The 23,397-nt window shown below is 41.0% G+C and overlaps 1 protein-coding gene across 2 annotated transcripts in view; it reads right to left on the reverse strand.

Annotated features, from left to right (window-relative positions):
* Positions 1-1,135: 1,135 nt before the first annotated feature.
* Positions 1,136-23,397, reverse strand: part of CD99 (CD99 molecule (Xg blood group)) — a 31,384-nt gene continuing 9,122 nt past the window's right edge. The window contains exons 2-11 of one of the 2 annotated variants that reach the window (XM_079972993.1): positions 19,744-19,776; positions 18,609-18,662; positions 17,019-17,054; positions 15,470-15,541; positions 14,660-14,713; positions 11,726-11,749; positions 9,959-9,988; positions 7,238-7,348; positions 6,913-6,966; positions 1,136-3,718 (exon numbers count right to left, since the gene is read on the reverse strand). In XM_079972993.1, the coding sequence (XP_079829119.1) occupies positions 3,690-3,718; positions 6,913-6,966; positions 7,238-7,348; positions 9,959-9,988; positions 11,726-11,749; positions 14,660-14,713; positions 15,470-15,541; positions 17,019-17,054; positions 18,609-18,662; positions 19,744-19,776 (497 nt within the window). In that variant the 3' untranslated portion in view covers positions 1,136-3,689. The remainder of the gene's footprint in view (positions 3,719-6,912; positions 6,967-7,237; positions 7,349-9,958; positions 9,989-11,725; positions 11,750-14,659; positions 14,714-15,469; positions 15,542-17,018; positions 17,055-18,608; positions 18,663-19,743; positions 19,777-23,397) is intronic. The other variant, XM_079972994.1, reaches the window with a different exon arrangement.

Genomic DNA, 23,397 nt, shown 5'->3' on the forward strand with positions numbered 1-23,397 from the left:
GGTGAATAAAGATAGAGGAGGAAGCAACACTGGCTTTCTTCCTTACTTCATTCATGCTCAAAAGTCAAGGAACAGGCCATGGGTTCTTTAACTCCCTTCCTAAGTCACTGCGGTGAGAGCAACAACTGAAACTTTGGCAGAGCTCTCCTGATACAACCCCTCCCTGATGCTCCCTCAAAGACTGGCAAAATGGCACTAACTTCCTCAGATGCTCATGACCACCTGTGAATCATAAGTCCAAGGGTGTGAGCAGATGGTACATGATGCCACAGACTTGCTGTAGCTATGCTAAGTCTGTTTCTGGATTAGATGCTGTAGACTTGTGAACATTACTTTGAGCACCCAAGGAAGAATTGTGGGGGGTATCAATAAAATAAGGTTATCAGTCCAGGTTGTTAAGGGGAGAACTATATTCACTATACACCTATGAAAAGGTGTAGTAGAGCCCCATCTCTTCACCGTGGCTTTTGAAAGTTATGATGGAGGCTATATTAAGGTCCTCTTGCTTACTCCTAGCTTACTGGCATCTTTCCGAAGTTAGCCCAGATAGTCACCTAATTTAAAACCAAACCAGGTCATCATCAGTTATTGTGTGCAGAGGAGGGCAACTAAGATGATCAAGGGTCTGGAAGCCAAGCCTTATGAGGAACAGTTGAAGAAGCTGGGTATTCTTAACTTGGAAAAGAGGAGACTGAGAGGAGATATGATAGCCATCTTCAAATATCTAAAGTGTTGTCACATGGAAGATGAAGCAAGCTTGCTTTCTCCTGCTCTGGGGGGTAGGACTCAAACCAATGGCTTCAAGTTACTAGAAAAGAGATTCATATTAAGCACCAGGAAGAACTTTCTGACAATAAGAGCTGTTCGACAGTGGAATGATCTCCCTTGGGAAGTTGTGAATTCTCCTTCTTTGGAGGTTTTTAAGCAGAGCTTGGGTGTCCTTGGGTGTTTTAGCTGAGATTCCTGCATTGCAGGCGTTTGGATGAGATGACGCTTGGTGTCCCTTCCAAGTCTACAATTCTATGATTGTTGGCAAGCCGCTTATATTTTTTTGGTTTTCAATCCCAAAGCCTCTGCTAAAACCATACAGCCATTTTGTCTAGACCCCCTTAAAACATACAGACAAGCGAAAAAGTTTTAGGTTTTGTTGATTTTTATTTTTAAAAAAGATCACAAGTATTATGTCTTAATTACCAAATTCCTAGAAGTTCTTGCAATCTAAGGAGCCACAACACTAATTCACAACCTGTGGTCCCCCAGATGTTGCTGGACTCCAACTCCCATCAGCGCCAGCCAGAATGGCCAATAGTCAATGAAGATGGCAGTTGTAGTCCGGCAATCTCTGCAGAAGCAAAGGCCCACCATCCTTACTCTACTTGAAGTTTAGCACACTCAAACAGCTACTGTTTTAAGTCATTTTATCACATAGTACACATGAAATAATATGGGATGAAATAAAACAATGATTTCCATTAGAAATTAATGGCCTGATTGTATGTCTGTTTATTCAGAAACAAGCCCCACTGACCTCAATATAGTTTACTTCCAAATACATATAGGAGTACAGCCAATTTTATACACATGTCATTGGGAAGTAAGCTGTCCTGAGTTCTGTGGCGCTTTAGATAAAATATGCAAAGGTCTGGGGGTAATGGGCACAAATTCAGACTCTGCTGTTTAGGAATGACATAGAAACATCTTTAGAAATCAGCAGCATTCCAATATTAAGCTTAGCATTGCTTGTAGTTTACAAAATGATTATTTTCTTTTTTAAAAAAAGTATTGCCAGTTTGCAAGTTGCATACAGTGGCACATATTGCCTCAAAATGCAATATTCTTATTGGGTCAACTGATGCACATTTGCTGTGGAGCATGTGCCTAGCTCAGTTTATAATATGGTGAAGAACTGATCTTGAGTTCTATGTGCATTAAAAATGGAAACAAATTTAAGCACCCATGCTCCACACATGTGGCTAGCTACCATCTAGTTTCTAGTTAAGTAAGAACATGGCATCCAATATTGTTTTGATTACGAGAGTCATGCATACAGAAATCACATTCTATGCAATAACTTTGATTTTACATTGGCACAGTGCTTCGATAGAAAGTATCTGAGTTCCAAAAAATAATGCTCATTGCAAGATTTAGCTGGTCAAATTTTTCCTGTCAGCTTGTGCCAAACGTTTACCACAATCTTGAAACTGAAAGCATGTAGACAGGAATTTATTTAGATCCAATGAAAACCATCCATTTTCATGCTCCCAGTGACCATTATCAAGCCTTTCTGCACGTTAAGTGCAATACAGAGTGCTCAGTTCATATTATTCTGATCAATTACCTACTACTATATTAATGGCACTTCAAGGTATGCAGCTAAAGGCATCTGCAATTGGTCAAACAAGCCTTGTTGGAAGCCATTTACTGAAAAATATAGCTACGTAGTCACAAGAATGTCAACTTTTTTTGTAAATACGAAACAAGAGGAAGCAGGGCACTTGTGAATAATAAAGAGGTAAATCCCATAGTCAGAGGCACATGCTATCACTGAGTTTTAAATGGCAATTGCATTTGCTAAATTAATTTTTGGTATTCTTGTAGAAAACAACTCCAGCTCGGAGACAGTGGCTGGATGAGTTATACATGATATGCTTATGCAGCTGCACAGCTTAACTGTGCCCTCCCCTTCCACCCCCAAAATTCCACACTTCATTTCAATATAATACAGTGGTACCTCGGGTTACAAACTCTGCTAACCTGGCAGTAGTTGCTCTGGGTTGCGAACTTTGCCCCAGGATGAGAACGGAAATCGCATGGTGGCAGCAGGCCCCATTAGCGAAAGCCCGCCTCAGGTTAAGAACGGACCTCCAGAACGAATTAAGTTCATAACCCGAGGTACCACTGTATTGTTATTTTGCATTCAAAAGGCCCCAGGTGTAACATGTATACTAGACAGGACTTGCTCTGAGTGAGAATAAGTAGCAAGGCAATGCAAATAGCACCTCCACTGCTCCAAAAGAGACATTAGATCTTAATCACTTATTCAAAGGCAAATACATGTACATATAAAAACCTATTGCTCACATTCTAAGATGACAAAAAAAGCAAAAGCCGGGATAAGTTTATGCAGTTTTTAAATAGTTGGCGTCTCTAGGGACAAGGAAGTTTAGCCCTATGTGTAGCATAGGCCTGAGGGCTATGCTTAACTTCTATCCATTTGGCAGATGGTTGTGATATATTCTTATGGGGGACAAGTAAGGTGCTGCATTTTAGGGGCATAAACATGAAGAGGGCAAACATTTATTCCATTCCCAATAACTGAGTGGCAGGTGCAGCCTACCCCTTGGCATTTAACCAGTATACATTAAAATAATCTCCTCTGTTAAGGTTCTTGCCATAATGCAAAATATGAGTCTTCGGACAAAAGCAACAGTTTCCAACAAATACAAATTTGTTTTAAAGCCTGGAATCAGCAAGTATGCAACTTTGAACTTTAAAGGGTAAACCACAGATACAAGTACTTAGATTTGTTAAAACGTCCATTCTCCCTTTCAAAAGACATTTTCAACAGGACTATTTTCACTCTACTTTTCAACTTCGTTTTTTTGCTGCTTGAAATGTGTGGTATTTTTTCAGGGAACTACGCAGATTTTCTGTCCAGTTTTCTGGCCTTCGCTTAATCTTAAATGATGCTACTGTTTCTGCAAAAGTGTGCGTTGAACTAAAAGGGAAAAAAGAGAAACAGATTAGAGTATTCAAAGATTACTTCCTGAAGTAAATAAAAAGTGTGTTGAAGTACAAAGGCTGCTGCTAAAACTTCTTTCAGCCCCTGCCTAAGCACCAGTGGCGTAGCGTGGGGGGTGCAGGGGGGCCGGCCGCACCATGCGCAACATCTGGGGGTTAGGGTTAGGAGGCGCAAATCCATGGGTTAGGGGGCGCAAATTACTTACCTTGCCCCGGGTGCTGACAACCCACGCTACGCCACTGCTAAGCATGCCTATTCAAAAGCCCCAAAACAAGACCTATGGGAACTTCTTTCCTAGGAGTGAAGCATTTTGTCACCAATAAAATCTAGAAGGTGAAGGGCTTTTTGAAGATGGGCAATACATTAGTCCTCTGTCATCCTAAACCCCCAAAGCCCTGAAAGCCCTCTCAGCAGTTGTTAACAGCCATGCACTTTGGAGATGGAGAAAAATTATCTGATCATTATGAACACAAACAAAAGAAAAAGTTGCTGTCTTGTGCTCTCTTTTATAGGAAGCTTCTTTGTTCCATGCAACAATTCACCAGCAAAGTTAATCTTTCCTGCTTCCAGCTTGTTTCAGTTCTGTCCAAATTCTATTAAAGTTTCCCTAAAGCCAAGTCCTGCTAAGCTTTGCTTTATTGGCCTAATCCATGGACCAACAATAAGGGGCAGCTGTCAGACATCCAACATTCCACTACCATGACTACTAGCTGATTATTGTTGATACCTTTTTTGCCAATTGAAGTTGCAATACTAAACACACTTTTTAGGGAGTAAACTCCACGGGAAATAGTGGCGCTTACTTCTCAGTAGACAGGCATCAGACTGTACTGCGCACCATTTGTAGCTTCAGCCTTGTAATCTTCAGGTTAAACACATATCCCTCATCATAATTCATATTCTCCTCCCTTTTTTGCTGCAACTGTTTCTTACACTTTTACTTTAGGATTACTTAGGAGTCATAATTTTGATTAAGCACCAAAATACAATTAAAAAATAAAGTAGGCATGTGGGGGGGGGGAATCACCTAAAACACACACATGCATACCAGATATTTTTGTAGGACATCCCAAATGTTGTTGAGCTATTTTTAGACAAGTCTAAGATCCAGGACAAAGTCCCCCCAGATCTCAATTCCACCTTTGAAATCACGGTAATGTGAGGGGAAACCCAGACGTATGGCAGCCCTAATTTATGGGTGTTTCCATAATTTAGCAGGCTGGAGACATCTTGATATGAAAGACTTATTTAAAGGGTAGCACTCTCCACTATTTTATGCATTTTTATTTAGCTGGATGCTTATAGCGTTTAGTGGGTTCTTTTCATCACTGTAATTTTCAGAGAAATTTTTGTTAGCTGATAATTAATGTTATTGCTTTTATGCTTCAAGTCACTTCATGTGCACACAGAGAATGAGATAGATATCTTATAAACAAACCTGCTCCCCACCCCCATTGTATCCCTTGGTATTGAAGGGTTTCTGATGCAGTAACATCTCATTTCTGACAGAACACGTGTGTGTGTCTGTGTCCCCTTGCATGCACAACACACACTTGTATGCAGAGCCCAGCATAAGCAAGATGGATCATCTATCATTGTATTGGTCTAGATTGCACCTGAAATGACTGCCCAAAGAGGGCAGACTTCAGCTGGCACTGAAAGATTAAGTCAGTGCCAGCCAAATCTCAAGAGGGGTGAGAGTTCCACAACTGGGCAGCTATGGCTGAGAAGGTAATAGTGACAAGATGGGGGAAACCTGAACTGTATGTTTCTGTTATTAAAAGTCATTCCCTGCTACTGCTGGTAAAGGTCTTAGCTCACTCACAGAGCATATGCTATTCAGGAAGTCCCAGGTCCAACCCCTTGCGTCTCCAGGTATGGCTAGGAAAGATTGCCTTCTCAAACTCCAGAGCACCACCAATAGCAGTAGCACATTACGCTCAACCAACCAGATCATTAATAAATGTTTCCAGCTCAATGCAATTATTTGGCAACATTTATCTTCAAAAGAAACTCTAGAAAACCTGCCATTTGAAGGTAAAGCATTGAAGAGGATTAATAAATAGCTCTTCTATCTTTTATGTACTGGCAAGCAAGTAAGATGTACAATTATTAAGGACATATTTAATGATAAGCTACATGGCAAATAACTGAATGTAGCAACTCTTGCAAAACTATCGGTGGTGTTCAATGCTAGGCCTACTCAGGGTAGACCCATTGAAGTGAATGCACATGACTTAGGAACTCAAATGTGAATGGGTCTACTTTGACTAGAACTTAGCTGAAAACAACCCCATATCTTTTATTCTCTGTTTAACTATTTTGCTCTAAACAACAAATAGAGGATACAACACATTTTTAGCATTAGCTATCTTTTCCAAGATGACACATGAGATTCTACTAGCTCCGCAAATGAAAGAGAGTTGGAGGTGGCAGACGAACAATTTTGGAGCCGATAATGAAGAAAACACACCCACTTAATGAGCCAAGCCCAACCTCCAAATTGAGGGCATTTAGATATGTAGGAAACTCTCTGTTTGTGCGGAGGCTGCATTCTGGGTCACTACACACATAGGTGGAGGAGTGTGTGCAAGTCTGCCCCACCCCATTCCAACCCTGCCATGCCCACTTCCAGATCTGAAAACGGCGTACAAATTGAATGTGCACAAAATGGTCAGTGCCTTTATCTCCATATGGTACAATGGTACATATGGCCAATAAATAAAGCTAATAAAAGGATTAGCAAGGAAGACAAAGTTAGGTGAAAACCAGAGGTTTTTGAAGGCATGTTAAGAAGAGAAGAAGAGTTTGGATTTGATATCCCGCTTTATCACTACCTGAAGGAGTCTCAAAGCGGCTAACATTCTCCTTTCCCTTCCTCCCCCACAACAAACACTCTGTGAGGTGAGTGAGGCTGAGAGACTTCAGAGAAGTGTGACTAGCCCAAAGTCACCCAGCAGCTGCATGTGGAGGAGCGGAGACTCGAACCCGGTTCCCCAGATTACGAATCTACCACTCTTAACCACTACACCACACTGGCTCTTCAGTCCAGCCTTGGTTGCTGTCTTGATGGGAGATCATGCAGAATTCCATATATAAAGCCACTCTGAAACATCTCAAGTATGCAAAGAATCATACTCAGTTCTGTTTTCATAAAGAAGATTCCTTACCAGGTGGTTCAGAATGTGCTCCTTGTTGACTTTGCATATTAACATTTTCTTCATCTGTAGATACAAACATAATTTAGATACATTTATACTTCACATAGATAATTCAGCTCACTCACATTACCTAATGCCCAGTGTGGGCGCATTTCAAACTTAAACCTCCAATTACACTGGGAAATACAATTCTAATACAGTCATAATGCATATTATGGAGACGCTCGCTCTCTCGTGCACGCACAAACAAGATTCCTCATGTCACTGGTTAGGCTAATAGAAACATTAAAGGCAACATATGAAAAGCAAAAAGAAACTCAATATAAAAACTTACCACTTGCTTTGAAGCAGAGCTTTTTCTTCTGGTAGGCTACAAAGCTTGACACAGCCCCAGCTACTGCTACAAGTACTGAGCTAATAATTCCAGCTAACATTCCTGGATTTTCTGTGAAAAGGTAGAAAGCAGGCTTAATCTGACCCACTTCTCAAAAGCCATATAAATAAAAATAACAGAGAAAGCATTTTTAAGAGCAATTTAATGACACCAGAGAATATGCACTTGGAAGAAATCACTGTATTCAATAGCATTTGCTCCCTTTTCTTTAAAAGACACCCACTCACAGCTTTCAAATAATGCAAATTTTGAAATAACTGTTACATTTCATAATGTTTGTGACTGCTTGATCATGTATTTACTACCCAGTAGTACTTCCTAAGGCAGGAAGATCTCTAGCTCCAATTACTTAGTTATTATGCTATGAACCGCCCTGAATTCTATGGATAAAGAACTGTATACAAATTATAGAGAGAGAGAGAGAGAGAGAGAGAGAGCGCACTACATTAGAAGAAATGCTAATTCTTCCATTTAAAATCCAAGCTAGATATTGTGAAATGTAGGTTTCCAACATCAATATCAATGGCTTCTAGCTGAAAAATCCATATTCTTAAACAAGTCCATGGTGAGTTCAGGCATGGCGGAAAGGAAGAACACCCAAGTATTCAAACCAGTCATTACTTCATAGGCTCACACATAAAATCGTGTGAATTATGTATGGAGAAGATGAATACAGGTAGGTTTTTCTCCCTCTCTCACACCACTAGAACTCATGGAAATCAACACAGAAGATGTTGGAAGATTCAGGACAGACAGCGATGACCTCCAACTTGAATGGCCGGAAGAGAAGATAAAGACAAATTCATGGAGGATATGTTTGTCACTGGCTACTAGCCACAATGCCTATACTCTGTCTTCATGGTTGGTGGCAGTATGCTTCTGAATACCATTTGTTGAAAAGTGCAGAGAGGAGAGTTCTCTAATGCTCTCGGGATGTGCTTGGAGGCATCTCATAGGTATCTGGTTAATCAATGTGAGAGCACAATGATGAATTAGATGGGCCACTGGCCTGGTCCAGCAGAGCAATTGCTGTGTTCTTATGCTACAACTCACTGCTGTCCAATCTGCTTACAGAGGAAGCAATGGCTCAGCGATTGTCAGATCTGATAAGGGATGCTTGCTCATGAGAAGTTTCAAGGAAGTGTATAGAAAGGAGAACAGATGGAATGAAAGGGGAACAGATGGCTAGACTTCCTCCCAGAAGTAATGACAAATCCGAGAGCTTCAGCAGAAATTTGAAGGGTCATCAATTTTCTGTTTCCTTACAAAAAGCTCAAACAATGCTCAAAGGGGGGCGGGGGCTGAATCATATAGTGACAACAGGTACCTGCCAACTGTAAGGAATGATAGGATGGATGCAAATCAAATTATATTTTTTAAATACCTAAGGCTTTTGCTTACAAACCTCACCCACCCTGTTGCCACCCACTCTTCCCACCCACTTGAGCAAGCCCCACCCCTTTACTCTTCACCAACTCCCTACCCTACCTACCCACCAGCCCCCCTTCCCAACTAACCCCCTTCCCAAGCCTTTTTTAAAAAAGTGAGGAGGGGCTTCACACAATGGCTTGCTAAACTGTTGTGTGAAGCACCTGTGCCCCAATGTCAAATCTCACTGCAGCCATGTTTAAACATCATAACTGGGCTGCCTGTCACCCACACTGCTTGTTTGCTTGCCTGCTCTTCACACTGGAGTGACAGGGCCACCATAAACTGCAGCATGACTACAGTTTTTCAATTTTTTTATATAAACAGAAAGAAATTTAAGACCATGTTATTTTGTGTATATATGTGTCTTTTACAATGTAACTGCCTTCTCTTAAAACAAACGTAGGATGCCTGTGGCCCTGCAGTTATTGTTGAACTCCAAAACCCAACAGAACCAGGCAGGATGGCCATCATGGGAGTTGTAGTGCAAGCTGTAGGCTGGAGAACCACATCTTCTCCATCGCTATCTTAAAGAATAGATTATCAGAATATAATCCTACATTTAGCAACTAAATGAATTGATGCCACTGATAAGAGTTACAGAAAGTTTTTCTATGTAAAAGAAAAAGTATTATTGTTTCACAAAAATGAATACTATCTAGCAAACTTGAGTAGTATTCAACTATTACTCAGAGTAGGCTCACTGAAATTAATGAATAGGACTAAATAAAGTCCATTAGTTTCAATGAGCCTACTCTGAGTAAAAGAAACCACCCACAGGCATTTCGTGTTTGCCTGATTAAATTTTACTTCCAGTCTGCCCAACAGCTATTAGATCTGTTTTGACCCATCATTGAGACTTTGCCATTTGTACTGTAATCCTAAATACTAGGAGTGGCTAACCCACAATGTGGACACCAAATTGGTTTTGTGCCCCCTTCCCAACTGTAATTAAAAAAAATAATAATTAGGTACATTGCATGTGAGAAGCCAACAACCCTGGATGACTGTGATGTGTGAACATCGCCATTTTGGACTTGTTTTGTCAAACATTGTGCTCCCCCTTGGATATGATTTAATATCACAGTAAGATGTCATTCGTAATAGTTCTGTCCCACAACTGACCTGATGAATCAGAACACACACAGCAAGGATAAAACATAAAACTTAACTTTTAGGGATGACTTAAGAATCCAAGGTTATAAGTGCCATTAAAAAACCTCACAAGCTTACCTTCCGCTTTGCCACCAGAGTCCGAGCCACCTATGAAAACAACTTTGTTAGAATATGCTTTGCAAACAGTAGCTCTTTATTCCCCCTATGATGCTACTGCAGTAAAAAGTGTTCTACCTTCCAATTCAAATATTAGCAGAGTAAAAGATGGTCAGAAGGATTCTTGTATTAACAAATAAGCAGTATGTGAAGGGCCAGTGCTATTACCAAGATAAATGTTTACATCTGAAGCCTCTTCATATATTGTTCCTTCTTTTGCTTAATCTATGAATAGCAATCAAAGGCAAGGTGCATATTATTAATCACTGAAAGATATAAATAGTGTGGTACACTTTTTCAAAGTCGGCTGGTGCTTCTTGTCAGAAATGCTTACCCAAAGGTACTCTATCACTTATCCCTAAAGGGCTTTGACTTTGGAATGATCTCTGCCTCAGGTTACCTCTGTCCCCTTCATTGTTGAGAGACAGCAACCAAAGGCTTTATAGATCACACAGAACTTTCCAAACTGTTGTTGTTTCATTGCCACCAGCAGAAATTTCTGGGTTGGTGTTTCAATGATGGTTATTCTCTAAATATTTTAGTTTGGCATTTTATTTCCAGATGTTTTTTGCTGTTTATCTTTGTGCTGGGCATGGCGATTCTCTCCCCCACCCCTTTTTATAAGCCTTTCAGAGTTCCTTGGAAGAGATATTTAGAATATCCAACAATTAGCTGTAACCCTTTTAGTTTCCAGATAGAAGTGCTGTACTATGAAATACTCTGGATATGAGCAGTTAAGACAGAGGGAAATGATACACAACAGCCTTCTGAGAACGCTGAGTGCAATCACATAACTGCCCTTCCCAATATGTGAGTGGGAGGGAAAGAAATGTAAAAGTGTTGTTAGTGCTGCACTACTTCTATATAAAAGTGAGATGGCAGCAGAGAGAATAGATAGACTAGAGCTGCAATCTTATTACACAGGTCTACACCAACTGTTTCTACTGCTGATGTGCTGAAGATACTGTGGAAAGGTAGCATAGTCTGCAATTCATATTGGTCCCTTGCTTATTGTTCTACATCTGCAGATTAACCTCACCTAATACATCCCTTGGTATCTGACCAGACATGATGGACCATCTCCTCACTCTACCTGCAGTCTTGCCAATCCTTTTGTTTGTGTTTGTTTTACCCATGACTGGCTCCTCAATGTCCATAGATATGTCTTCTGTTTTTCTTATTACAGTCGTACCTTGGTTCTCGAACAGAATGTGTTCCAGAACCATTCAAAAACGAAGGTGCGGATTTGGATTGGCTGCAGGAGCGTCGGACATTCAGCTTCCAAAAATAGTTCAAAAACCGGAACACTCACTTCCAGCTTTAGATTGTTCAGGAGCCACTTTGTTCAGGAGCCAAGGCATTTGAGATTTAAGGTATGACTGTAATCATATTTCTATCACACTGAGGTCCAGAACTACAAGCAATTGCTCTCTTGCCTTGTTTTGAGTTAGGCTATCCTTAAAATAAATTTGCTTTGATAAAAGGTATTAAGGACTGCCTGTACAATTAAACTGGATTGTTTTCTTGTTTTTCTTTTTAGAGCCTTGCGTGCCTTCAAGTAGCTCACAACCCCATGGAAAGCATATGATGAGCAGTATCACCAAGACTTGCAAGGGACTTGCAAGTTACAAGTAAAACAACAACAACAACAATGTAACAAGGACATGTGTGCTATAGCATACATCAGTTGCAAAGATGGAAAAGCAAACATTGGAACAGCTCACATACCTGCAGAAGGATTAGAAGCACGGCCTAAATTAAGAAAGAAAAATTGTGCATGACAGCGTGAGAAGCAAAATCAACATAAATTATTCTTAGAAAAGTAACTGAGAAATTATGAGTAAGTTAGCTGTGCACAAAGTTAGCATCAATTAGCCGTGCATAGAATACATGCGGACACAACCAATTCCAACTATGCGTTTGTACTTCTTTACTTAAAATGTAGAATAACGTTCAAACTATCAGTCTTCTGCATGAGCCTTGCAAAGGCTCCAGATCAAAACTCAAACAGCCCCAGATCAAAACTCAAAGATTATCCAGCCATTTATCATGCTCAATCAAGGTGATTCATTCATTTTTCATGCACGATCATTTAAGTGTGTCCTATCTATGAAGGACCTTCACAGGGAGTTTCAAGGAGCATGTAGACAAATCTGAGCAGTACAAGTGCCACCACTACAGACACTCACTTGTGCCATTAGTTCCTTGAATGGTTAGAACAGAAAACTAAAACTATTAAGATATTTCACATAAATAAAAAGTCAGTGTTATTAACTGTGTTATGTTAAGAGCTTCTGTCTGGTCAGGAATGCTGAAACTGCTATTATGTACAAAGGGGTATAGAAAAGTAGATTCCCAAAGCTGTCATTTCAGGACTGGAAACTAATTCAACAGATACTGTGTCCAGGGCCAGCAGGGGAACAGATTCTTGAGTTTCATTTCTTTAAAAAGCAAGCCTTTAGTCCTTGCAGAACAAAAGTTAATAAAGCACAATGTGCAGGCAGTACACTAAGCAATTGGTTTGCAAGATATGAGCCTGCTTCCATTTTCAGTGTTTTAGCCAATAACCAAGATTGTCAAGTGCTATAAGGAAATTTAGAGTTATACATGTCCTGAGAAGACCCAGTAATAGCTTCAGAATGAAGCAGGAAGTCCTTTCTCCACTGAAGCAATTTTTGGGTGTTCCCTGGTTTGAGTGAAATTTCATTTCCCCCTCTACATTCGGACAACTGAGAAAGACTTCCTGGTTCACTCTGAAGCTGATTTTATTTCATCGTCCCTAACAGAAAAGTGATTGTGGCTTTGAGAAAAAATTAAGAAATTCAAGAGTTTAGTGTTGCTGTGACTGGACTGTAGTTTGTCCACTCCAAAGCAAAAGGAATTTGCAAATATGAGCATTCATGCTCTTTCAACTCGGGGTTAATTTCATGCAAAAACTATTAACAATAATAATTCATCATTAGTATATTTATATTACAAAGTGGGCTTTTCATGGTAAAGAAAGCACGAGCTATATCAGCTGTGTTGCTATACTAATATTGGTGGTGGGGGCTAAGAGAAAGTAATGTATGAAAACCTGAAGCCACTTCATATAGTTTGATGGTAACAAAAGCTGCTAAGAGATGAAGCAGAAGTAACAGAGTCACACACCCACTGTCTCTTTCTTGATCAGGGCAACCAAGGCTGATTCAGTTCTGAAACCAGGTCTGAAACTCAGATCGCAGCAGATCCAGGTAATCAGCCTCATCCAGGAATGCCTGCAGTGGCTCCACTACCACCTTCTCAGCCATATTTGCAAAGAAAGGGATGTTGATGACTTGCCTATAGTCACTATATTCTGCTGGATTCAGAGCAGGCTGTTTAAGAAAATATGCATCATTGTGTCTTTAAGAGTAGTGGGAGGCATGTGATTACAACAATGAGGCATTGACCACATCCGGAACCAATTCGGTCGCTCCACTCCAACTAACTGACAGGATCTAACCAGCACTGGCAGTACCCTGTCTACATCATCAGACCAAATTAACCTGAATCGATCCCACAACACTGGATCCAACAATGTTGTGTTATCGACACTTGGGCTGGCAATGCCACAACAGGAGAGGTGGCCAACTTTATCCTCAAAGTGTTTAGCCAATTGGTTACAGAAAAGGCACCATGTGCTCCAGAGGTCCACCCTACCCACTGGTCAGGAGTGATCAACCTCCAGACCATACAGAACAACTCTGCTAGTTGGCTTCTCAAGGATGTGATGGAGTAGGATCTCTTCGCTGACCCCACAGCTTTGTGGTAGTTCTGATTGCTCTGGAGCAAGATTTACACTGCTTTTGCTCCTGTCCCCACCCAGGCAACCACAGCTGCTCAATAAACCAAGGATGTATAGTTGAGCATTTGCCATGGCTATACTTTTACAAGCTTTCTCAACTCCCAACCCGTTTTTAGACATTTCCTGTTTCAGAAATTAATTAATAGCACATTGAATAGAAATGTTAGTAAAATCTTTTTTTAAAAAAGTTGTAATTAACTTACTTTCAGATGCCTGTCCCTGGAAAACATGTATTTATGCACAAAGTTTTCAGTGTCGTTGCCCCTAACCCCCACCCCCTCAGCATTGAAGGGAAACATCTGTAAGAGATGGGGAACACGTGGCCTTCTAGCCATTGTAGGACTCCAGGTCCCATCAGCCCAAAATCAGGAATGATGGGATTGTAGTCCTATATCACCTGGAGAGATGCATGTTCCGAAGCCCATCTCAAAATACCTACAGGTATTCTAATCAAGATGATTTCCAAGTAAAATGTTGAATTTCTGTAAGCACCAAAGCTAAGATCACAGTACAATCCATCTTTTTAGTTTGTCCCACACACCACACCCCCAAATAAAACATTTCAACATATTTTGGCTAGTAGAAAACTGTTAAAAATGTTTAAATTAATATTTTAAAAAGGTTTGCTTAGTTAATGCAAGTCAATCCAGCTAAATTAAATCTCAACTGATTTAGGGAAACCTATTATTATTATTATTATTATTATTATTATTATTATTACTACTACTACTACTATTGGACCAGAGAACCGCTACATCATAATCCCTCAGTATTATAAAAAAACACAAATGAGACATATCTAAGTTTATTTATAACAGTTTGCACTAGAAACTTACCTTTTGGTGGATCTGGGGGTGCCTGACCATCATTTAAATCCAAATCACTAAAATCTTTGAAAAGAGAATATTTGTTAGAATGAAGTCTTCTAAAAACCCACAACATATATTTCCTATGGCAATCTGTACACTATGGTGTTTGTGGCACTTTTCCAGGGACCATAAATATAGCTACAATCCCAAGCATGTTTACCATGAAGAAAAGCCCACATAATTCAGCTAAGCTGGTTATGGAGAACGTGTAAGACTCACATTGAGTTGCTCAAGAGGGGCAAGTGAACAGCCATGCTAGTGCCATTTTGTGAAACATGTTGGCATCAAGCACCCGTGTGCATGATGGCATGATGGCAGCACTCTCCACCTACAGTGCCTTACATTACATATATGCTTTATAAATTTCTCCATGTCTCCTGCAAAAGGTCTGGTGCAGTAGCTCACTAAGTGAGCTCTAACCAGGTTCACAAATCACTTCAAGTTCTGGTTAAAACTAAACCAGAATCAATGCTGATATAAAGCTCCATTATATTATTGCTGACAAAGGAAGGAAGTGAGAATGAGAGGGGGAAAGAGAGAGTGCATGTGTCTGCAGCCCACACCATATCCCTTAGCTATGGGTAAGCCATCAGCAGTGTTATATCAGCACTGAGCTGTAAATCTTGCAGATGGTGAACTATAAAGATCTGAAGATTCGCTGAAGCACAGATGAAAGTTATCACCTCTCTTCTTTAATCTCATATTAGATTTTAGTTTACTGACCATAACTGATACTGTCAGGCTACGCTCTGAAGTAATATTTCTAGAGAAGCTTACCACCGGTATTGCCATGACTTCCAGGATTTGGCTGAGGTGGTGCTGGTGGTTCTGGCTTCTTGGGGTCATCAACTAACAGAGAGAGAGAGAGAAAGAGATAACAAACTTCAAAATATGAGAAGCAGAAAATACCTTGATAGTCTGATTTTGTAGGAATGGTATCCCATTTTCCTTGCTTCTTAGGTAGAATTATGTACTTGACAAGCCCATCCACAATGGTAAAACTTGGAATCTAGCTTAAAGCCAATACCACAGCTGTGTGTACATGACATCCTGGCATGCTCTCAGGTTATTCCATCACTTTCTTGTTCAGCAGCTTTCATACCCTCAGAAGCCCATCCAAATTTAAGGAGGGGTTTGGCACAGGGCTATTAGGATCTGGGAAACCAGGGTTCAAATCTTCACTCAGCCATGGAACTGATTAGGTGATCTTGGGCCTGTCTCTCAGCAAAATGTATCTCACAGCATTGTTGTGAGAATAAAATGGGGATGGGGAGAACTATTTAGAAGACCCTAAGCTCCTTGGGGAGGAGTTGTTCCAGACCAAGCAGGATAAATAACCTCCCCTCTCTTCCCTCAAGTTTCTTTTGGTACAGGAGTAAAGGCAGCTCAATAAGCCACTGTAATATACATATTACTTCCCCGCAGTCACTAAGAATGTCACCTGCCAACTCCCCCAAATTATAAATGTATCCAGGTGAGGGATGTACAGATTACCCGCAGTGACTAAAGAATGCATACACAGAGCAAGGGAAAGGCAAACACAAACAGCATCTGTAGTGCTGGGTCAGATGCCTGAAATTGCTGCCTCAAGGTATTTTGGACTGCAACTCCCATCACCCCTAGCCAGCATGACCAATGGTCAGGGATGATGGGACTAGCAGTCTTGTAACATCTGGCAAAGGTTTTTATAGTGTGTAAAGTGTGACTGTAGACTATCTTGCAGCACCATTTCCTAAAATCTGCGGAAGATGGAAAAGGCAATTCTCTGGCTGATTTTAAGTAAACCGTTTGATGCAACTGTACAGTTGGGATACTGCTTTGTCCATTATATTTGCTTATGCTGCTCAACTGGGATAGGGAAGCTCTGGCTCTTGGGCCAGTCTTAGCACACGAGGCCATTTCCCCCCCAAACCACAGCCACCTAGCTATCTGGGAGGGTGACATCAGCTGCTGAGGGAGCTGGAAGAGTTCAATTTAGCTGCAAGTGCCACTTCCTCACAGGCAAGTGGTGTCTGCAGCCAAAGCAGCAGGATTTAACTGCCACTCAACAGTTGATAAGCTGAGTTTAAATCCTGCTCAGACCCCTGCAGAAAGCAGAACTGAAATCTCCACTCATCAGCATCTTGCCGGATGCTGCTTCAAAGCACAACACAGGCCTTTTGCAAACAGCTTCACACTGCTCTTTAAAACCTTAGGTTTGCAGAGGTCTGAAGTGCTATTTGTACAAAGGACTTCCAAAGATCCTCGTGCTATTGTCTTTGAATTTGCGACTGTCTTCAAAAGCAACATACAAACTAGACTTGCATGGAGTGCAGACAATACTTACCAAAGGCATCTTCCAAGTTAAAGCCATCATCATCATCTAAACAGGGAAGACAACACAGTTGTAATCTTTCTCCCAGAAATGAAATACTCCAAGTAAAACGATTTAGATTTTATTATTATTATTATTATTATTATTATTATTATTATAATTATTGATAATAGTAAATGACACACACACCGGGGGGCGGGGGGCAGCGCTTCGCAATGTATGTAGAACCCTATTTAAATTGGGTACTCATGGTCAATGTCAGGGGTTGCCAATGAAATATTATAGGTTAAAATGATTGATATTTTATAAAGCAGAAAGGATGGTACTCAATAAAGTAGATTCACTAGCATGAAGATTAAAACTAGCCCAATGAGATATCCCACTGCATGTACCTTGCACTGTCCCTGAATTTGCTCTGAAGGGTTGGGGGAACTTCCAGAAAAGATTTAGGGAGTACACAGGGAGGAGGAGGAGGAACACATTCTGTTGCACAATGAGAAACTTTGGAACAGTTATTAGTACTTCATGCTTTCCCCTCTGTAAATGGTCTGGCAAGGCTATGTCCCCATGGCATGCCCTGACTCTAGGCCCAGTATCTTGGAAATCACACCTCTGTTGGTGACACGTGTGCACATTCATGCACACATGTAGTCAAGGATGCATTATTTGGATGTTTGTCCTGCCCTATACGTAGCCTGAAGTGGGTTGCATTATTAGACCCTATATGCATGAATTATCAGTGTTATGGAAAGTTCACTCGCATATCTGCAAAAACCAAAACCAAACATTGGACTAAGGCAAATCTGGCATCTACTTGTCTTGTACTCAGCAAAGCACACTCCTCCATTGTTTCCTGAGACTGAGGGATGACAACTCATGACACACAATGCCATTTATAACCCAAACCTAGTCACGTACACTGAAAAATAAATGTATAGGAATAGCAAGTCAATGTTCTGATTACTCTTATACCCACTTTGTGTTGGCTTTTTGTTAGGTGGAATCGGCTTCTGTGTTACATCTGTCGGATCTGCCATATTAAAAACACACAGGGCTTAATATCACCTGAATGACTAGTTACCAGGGGGTAGTTGCTAGGACTGATTAGTGATTCAGCATTTTATGTGTACACACACACACACAAACTGGACAGAGCTGCCAAGTTAAAGCCATCATCACCTAAACAGGGAAGACAACACGGTTGTAATTTTTCTCCCAGAAATGAAATATTTCAGGTAAAACGATTTAGATTTTTAAAAAATGATAACAGTAAGTGACACACATGGGGCGGGTGTTTTCACAATGCACATAGAACCCTATTTGAATTGGGCACTCATGGGGTTGCCAATGAAATACTATAGGTTAAAATGATTGATATTTTAAAGCAGAAAGGATGGTACTCAATAAAATAGTTTCACTAGCACCAATAATAAAATCTACTTGTCTTGTACTCAGCAAAGTGCACTCCTCCATTGTTTCCTGAGACTGAGGGATGACAACTCATGACACACAATGCCATTTATAACCCAAACCTAGTCACGCACACTGAAAAATAATTGTATAGGAATAGAAAATCAATGTTCTGATTACTCTTATACTCACGTTGTGTTGGCTTTTTGTTAGGTGGAATCGGCTTCTGTGTTACATCTTCAGGATCTGCCATATTAAAAACACACAGGGCTTAGTATAACTTCAATGACCAGTTACCAAAGGGGGCACTTGCTAGGACACACACACACACACACACACACACACACACACACACACACAAACTGGACAGGGCTGCACTTATTTTTGCTGGTAAGATAGTTGCTTGACTGCATTTTTATTCTTACTAGACCTCACCCAGGATGTTTTGCGAAGGGTGGGTAACATATATTCATTATTTGTAAAAATACACAAAGAAACCAGATACAAGGTGCGAGCCTTTGCTGCTCATTTGCACAATGAGTAAAGTAGAGCTGTGCCAAACCCTAAACTGGTCATCCGAAGGGGGTAGGAGGCAAAGCAAAGTTTGTGCCAAAGCAGGGGGTGGGGAATGGAAGGTAGGAATTCACTTTGGACAGTGCACATGGTCAAGCTTTAAAGTCCACACCCTTGTGTGGGTGTGGGTGTGCATGGGGGGGGGGCGTGAACTGAAAGAGCTGCTTAGGTTCCCACAAGGGATTTGTGCTAGCTCAGAATAAATGTTTTCACCTGGGTGTGGGGGGTTGAATACCAAACTATATTTGCAATTCCCATCACTTTCAAAAGTAGTTGGGCAAGAGGCTACTGCTCCCCCAGCCCCTGTGCCAGCATGTCTAAAGCCCCTTAGACTCACATAACTGAGCAGAGGTGTGCACTGACGATAAGATTTGGTTCAGCCTCAAATTCATCTGAATCCAGTGTACACCCTGGTAATTAGTTTTCCAGCTCTCTTGAATATATAATGCTGTGCTGGTATGTTAATCACAGCTCAATCTCATGGCACTGCAGATTTTTACATTAAAGTAATTTAACATTTCCTCCCCCTCCTACCCTCAATTCTACATTATCCACCTTGTTTAAAATTATTGGGCTCTATAAATCAGGATTATCCCTCTTGATTCATCAAACTGAGATAATGCAGCATGATGCATCTGAAGCTAAGACAGGGTTAAGATCTGATTTAGACTAAAATCTGCATCACAATATCATGGTTACTATAAAACCCATTAAATATTCTTAACTTTACTTCATTAGGTTGTAGTTAACTTACCACCAAATGCATCTGCCAAGTCAAAATCTTGTCCTGTAAAATTAAAATATTTGCTTATTTATAAATATATTTGTATGCCTCTAGTCAAAGGAAAAAATAAGTCCAGTAGCGGAAGACTCTGGGGTTACGGCATTCATTTCGCTTTACTGGCCAAGGGAGCTGGCGTTTGTCTGCAGACAGCTTCCGAGTCATGTGGCCAGCATGACTAAGCCACTTCTGGTGAACCAGAGCAGCACACGGAAACGCCGTTTTACCTTCCTGCCAGAGTGGTACCTATTTATCTACTTGCACTTTGACGTGCTTTCGAACTGCTAGGTTGGCAGGAGCAGGGACCGAGCAATGGAAGCTCACCCCGTTGCGGGCCCTACGCTCTGTGATTTAGACCACAGCACTACCCACGTCCCATAGCCGCCATACATACATACATACAATAAAAACAACATAAATATTTAAAATCAGAGATCATCAATAGTTTCTTAATTGCTTGCACAAACTTGGTGACATAGAACTTTTTCCAGCACACATTTAACGGTTAAAACAAAAGGTGACTGCTAGGTCTCTGTTGGAAAAGCATTACACAGGCTCAGTTTCCTGTCACTGTTAGATTAACCTCACCCACTTGGGGAACAACCAGTGGTGGTCCTGCAGATGGTCTTAGTGATGTGGCTGGGATACAAGGCTTCAGATGGTCCTAACATGGGCCTAAGTTGTTCGGGGCTTGATAATGCATAGACCGTAAACCTGTCTTGGTAGCAGCCACTGTGGGTGTTATACAAATGGTTTTTCATGTTGTCAACCACATGCCCCCATCAGCAGTCTGGCCACCACATTCTGCACCACCTGAAGTATCTGAACCAGAATACAAATTCTCATCTTCTCCTTCCTTGTTAGCACCAATATATCAGGCAGTTTAATCTTGCCAGATGTGCTGAAGGACAGCCAATAAATTGTATGGTAAACCCAAAAACAAAACTGCAAAGCTTGTGATATACGAAACCAATGGTAATAAAGAGTCTTCCTTACGGTGTAGACCTATAAAGGGCTATTGGCCAAGACTGTGTCCAGAGGCAGTTTACCTCTAAATGCCAGGTACTGGTTTCCTTTCATATCCTGCTTGTAAGCTTCTTGGAAGCACCTACTAGAAACAGAACACTAAACTAGATGACTCCTCAGTCCGTTTCCTTAAGATTGTTTATATCTAGTTGCATATATATGCCCTATGTCACACACAAGGGGTCACCAATGTAGCATCTGTGTATACATATGTGCCCATAGCAGCTTTTGTTGCCCCCCCGTCCCTTTCCACTGAAATTAAGCTTGAAAGAAGCATTTTGTTGTAGCCAGAAGAACTGGCTGCAATGTCTGCTTAGTTGTGGTGTGTGTTGCCCGTGACAGTATCTTCAGGCTGCAAATGAATCCAAGGTTGGCAGGCTCTGCCACATGCAAAAGAACAGTCTAAGGAAAAAATGGTCACTGCAGGGCGATTATAATAAAACACAAGAGCTTGTCCAATTAACTTTTCCATTCTTCCATTTCTTAACATGATTGAAGAGGCATTACAAGCTTGCCAAACACATATCCCTCAGCATCTGTCAACAATACCCTTGTACCCCCAAACATGTCTATTTCCCTTGGGTAGAACTATGGGTTTCAGAAGGTTCTCAATAGCAGCCCAATAGATATGCTCCCTCAACATCACCCTGCAAAGCTGGAACAGCAGGTGCTAATGCTTTGTGACCTGAGCGATCACAATTTTCTTTAAGACAGGATGCCATCAGTCTTCTCGTACCTGCTCAGGGATTGTGTTCTCCCCAAAGCCCTGAACTTGGTGTTTAAAGGATACATGTGTCCACCCTACATGACTTCTGGGCAAGTTGTCTTTCAATCCTGCACCCAAAACTAATCCATGGATAAGTGCATGACCGCATTCATGCTGGACCTGCCCCACCCTACAGCAACTACTACTTCCAGTGTTCAATTCCACCACGCATGAGGAAAATGAAATGGAGTCTAATAATGAGATGATCCAAAAGGCAGCAGCTTCTGTTCTAGCCTTATATGGATATCGCTGGCTGTGACATATTAATGTTTTTTATTGCTGTTATTATGATAGTGATTGTTTTAAACCATTGTTTTAAATGGCTGTAAGCGGGTGTCCAAAAATATTGTGTTCTGAATGGTAGTTAATAAATCCATTAAATATAATAATATAAAGGCCTGCTGATGAAAGCAGCAGGAATCAGTACAGTGGTTGGATGAACACATTATCAATTTTTATTTTCAGCCATAGACAGTCAATCAGGGTGCAGGTATGTGTGAAAAACCATTAGCATGTTGATAAGGTGCCTTGTTTTTGGTGGGTTTTCTCCTCCAACTCAAAACTAATGTTTAAAAACACATACGGTAACTTATTTCCTGTCCAGTTACCAATAGAGATTTATCAGGAAAGAAAGTGCTGGGTGGGATGAAAGTTCTGTTCTGATATTGGCAGATATAGCTTGCTAAACGACTATAAAGTGTGACTAAACAGCTCAACACCATTCAATTAAAAATAACATGGTTCCCAACTTTTCTTAAAAAATTGAAAGAACTTCTAAAAATCAGAAGGATAGTTGTGTTCACAGAAGGATCCCTTACACCCATGGAGAAGAGTCAGGATCCAGTCCAATGAGATCAACACCAATGAAAACATTGTGCCACCTTTTCAATAAACAAAAGCAAACATCCATTTCAAATGACTGGAGGGGGGTAATATTTAACCTCTCCCTCCTGCCCCCTTGCATTTTGATCATTTTTATTGTTGCGATTTTCTCCGAGTTTCATTTGTCATCTGCAATCCATTTAGCAACAGAGGCACACCAAAACCACTGGGTATGGGATTTCAGAACGATGAAGTGGGGGACACCCTCCCCGCTAATGAGTAACAGACTGGAATGCTTTTGCCATATCACCTCTGCAAAACAGCTCAATAGAGAGATCTGGACATTTGGACACCTTTAAAACAGAGGGACTGGCATACAAGCATGGCTCATGTGAGAATAACTGACAGCTTGCAACAGCATGAGTCATCTCGTGCTACGCAGAAATCTGTGGGCTACCCGATGAGGCAAAAACCCTGGCAGGATGTTTACACGCGCTGCCAAGCAGCCCTTTATAATTAGCTCTGCAGCAACAAACCACGAAGTTGGGAAGAGTCGACGCTGCACTGCAGATTCAAGAAAGTGTACACCACACAGACTGCTTCTATCAGCACACTGCTCCAAGCTAAAAAGCTGCTGTTGTACTAATTTTCTGTCCAAGGAAAAAGTTATCTCAAAGCCCTTTTTAAGATGCAAGGGATCAAAAGTGTACTGTCCAAATAGCTTTAAGTTAGGAATTGCCAAGCTTAGGAGACAAAGCTTTTTCATAGATTCAAGTACTACAACCGCAACTGCATCTACATGCTTTCCTATGAATCTGAAATCCCATGCCTCTGCTACTTCACTTTCCCTGTTTTTAACAAGTTATCATGCTGCCAGCTGCTTTTGGGTCTACACTAGGCTCCTTCCCACCCACCAAATCACTAAACTAATCTGTGTTACTTCATTCTACTGTGTCTTTCAGCAGTTCGAATCACTGCCTTTCAGGCCTTTTTTAAAGGAGGAGCCCAGCTGT

The sequence above is a fragment of the Podarcis cretensis genome (assembly GCF_951804945.1).
Source record: "Podarcis cretensis genome assembly, chromosome: 4".
Lineage (NCBI taxonomy): Eukaryota > Metazoa > Chordata > Lepidosauria > Squamata > Lacertidae > Podarcis > Podarcis cretensis.